Source organism: Buceros rhinoceros, unplaced genomic scaffold (genome assembly GCF_000710305.1).
Source record: "Buceros rhinoceros silvestris isolate BGI_N320 unplaced genomic scaffold, ASM71030v1 scaffold21911, whole genome shotgun sequence".
Taxonomy (NCBI): Eukaryota; Metazoa; Chordata; class Aves; order Bucerotiformes; family Bucerotidae; genus Buceros; species Buceros rhinoceros.
In genome coordinates, this window is record NW_010393940.1 from 1 (window position 1) to 2,347 (window position 2,347).

General features: G+C 39.4%; 1 protein-coding gene across 1 annotated transcript; it reads right to left on the bottom strand.

Moving 5' to 3' along the window:
- Window positions 1-1,191: 1,191 nt before the first annotated feature.
- On the bottom strand, window positions 1,192-2,027 carry LOC104501286 (glypican-6-like; the record flags this gene model as incomplete). Its single annotated transcript, XM_010145073.1, has 2 exons — window positions 1,192-1,394; window positions 1,852-2,027. Coding segments are annotated over 2 exons (379 nt in total), but the record flags the coding sequence as incomplete, so codon positions are not given.
- Window positions 2,028-2,347: the final 320 nt, after the last annotated feature.

Sequence of the window (2,347 nt, forward strand, 5' to 3'; positions counted from 1 at the left end):
CTGTGATTTATATATATTTATATATATAAAAATAGATGATCATACTAAGACTAAAAAAGTGAAAGAAATCTCCATGTCAGTACTATATATTTGCTTGTTCTGAAATTTTGTAGAAGAAATCCTTGTGACACGAAAACAACTGATATGAAAGATGTAGCTAGGTGTGAAACACACTGTTGATCCGGTCACTGTTAGTCCATAAGAGAATTGCCGTCTTGGTAGGATAATGAACATAGTAATAGAAAGTCCTAATCTATGTCAGAACAGTGGCAAAAGGGAAGAGATTTTATCACAAGAAATTATTTTCTGTCCAAACCCTTGAGGGGAGATTTGTCAGCAGTGTTGTTTCGCATTACCTCCACGGCTGATGGTGAGTTAAGTGGAAATCTGTGCCGATTGTTTAACATGGATAACTACTAAAAGAAGCTAGGTGAAATCGTGCTACTACTCAATGTTTTACTGGGCAATAAGATTTTAAATCCTAAACAACTGCAACATGATATTCTGAAGCTAGTGGAGTTACTATCATACTAAAAGATAAACTTATTTTTCAGCTTCTCTACCTTCATACCAATCTGATGTGGTTGGCAGATGGAGTGCAAGATGTTCACTGTTGAGACATACTTTTGTGTTGGAAAAAAAAAATCCAGACTTCCTCCCTGTAACAATGATCATTCTGATGACCTGAGTCATCCTACAGAAGTTCCTAAAGGAAACCTGGCTGTCAGTGAAGAATGGTTGCATTTTTTTTTGTTCCTTTCTTGTCTTTTTTGTTTCATTGATATTCTGTTGAAATGCAGCAGCCTTGAGTCAGGGCTGATTCAGAAAGAAAACCGTTTTCTTGGTTTCTTCCCCCTCTTTTTTCTCATTAGGGAAAAACACACACCGTAAGATCCTTTTTTACCTTTGCAGCATAAAAGGAAATGAAGCTCAGAAAGTCTCCTGTAATAAAGGTTTGAGAAAGAATTCTCTTAAGAGTGGATATCATCTTCAGAAATATCTGAAAAAAGCAGGAAACAGTTCAGTCTGGCACCTGATACTCTTTGGGAAAACAAAAAAAGGGAAGCAGGTTGCAGTACTGCTCTCTTGTAGAAAACGGCAAGTGTTTGTGGCATGGTCCATTGTCCGAGTATAAGAAAAGCAAGTTGACTGGTTCTGTAGCTAAAACAGTTTCTCTGACCAGATCCAGGATTATCTCCACTGTCTCTGCAGTATGAGACTGATGAAGGTGACGAGCAATGTCTGCAGTGACCATCCAGGCTGTGTGGCTGAAGCCTCCACCTCCCTTCTGTCGGAGTCGACTAGTGGTGCTTCAGTGGTGACAAAATCGAACTCGGTGGGACAGATGTCGTCTGTACAGCCACTTCCACTGCCTGAGCCACTGGTTTCATCACCTGGTACAAAGGAGCAAGGGAAACTACATGAAGGACATGGGTTACAGTGTTAGTCCCTCTTCTCTGTTCCCATTCCACCTGGCACCCCAGCAGGGATGACCACCTTGGGAATGAGAAAGTGTTGGTGGTGCTAACTTTGCCAACTTTCATTCAGTAAATCATCCAAATGAAAGCCGCTGTGATTTAATTAGGTGATTAAATGCTCTGCTGAAAAAGGTGTGGATTGCTGGCATTACGGAAAGCCCTCAGTGTCCTGATGCATTTGACATGAAGATAAGCAAGAAAAGCAAAAGAAACAAACCTATAACTGGAATTTCATGGGACAGAAAAAGACTTTTTTTTTTTTAATGTTATCAGCAGCACAGAGCACAAAGACCAAAGAAAGCCAATGCGATGGAACTGATTTATAATCATGTTCAAAAATATACTTATTTTATGACAGTTAATGATTTCTTACTTGTATCCTGAAAGTTGACATCATTTCCATTATATGCGTTCTTCAGTTTGTTAGTCATGACACGTAAGGCCATGATTTGTTGTCGAATGAAGGTGTCTGGCCTTGTGATGTCCACATCTACTTCTGGATTGTTGATCTGATTGGTCAAGCCATCGTTCATAATCTCAGGCAAGTATCTATACAGCAGGATGAATGATTAATTTAAAATGCAGTAAGTTTCAGAAATAAAAGACTGTGCAGCAAATGCTGTGCTAAGCAATTTGACACTGATAATGCTTGCACAGTTCTTTAACAGCTCCAGTGAAACCATTTTAAAAATGTTTTTTAATTTTACAGACTCTAAAGGACATTTTTAGTAGCTCAGCTCCATGGAGAGCAGAAAGGATTTAAGCTCTCTAACCCCCTAACTCTCCACATACTTCCCAGCCAAGTGCACTGGCTTTGTGAACTATGAAAGAGATTCACCAGCCAGCAGCAAGTCACTGCATGTTTAGAT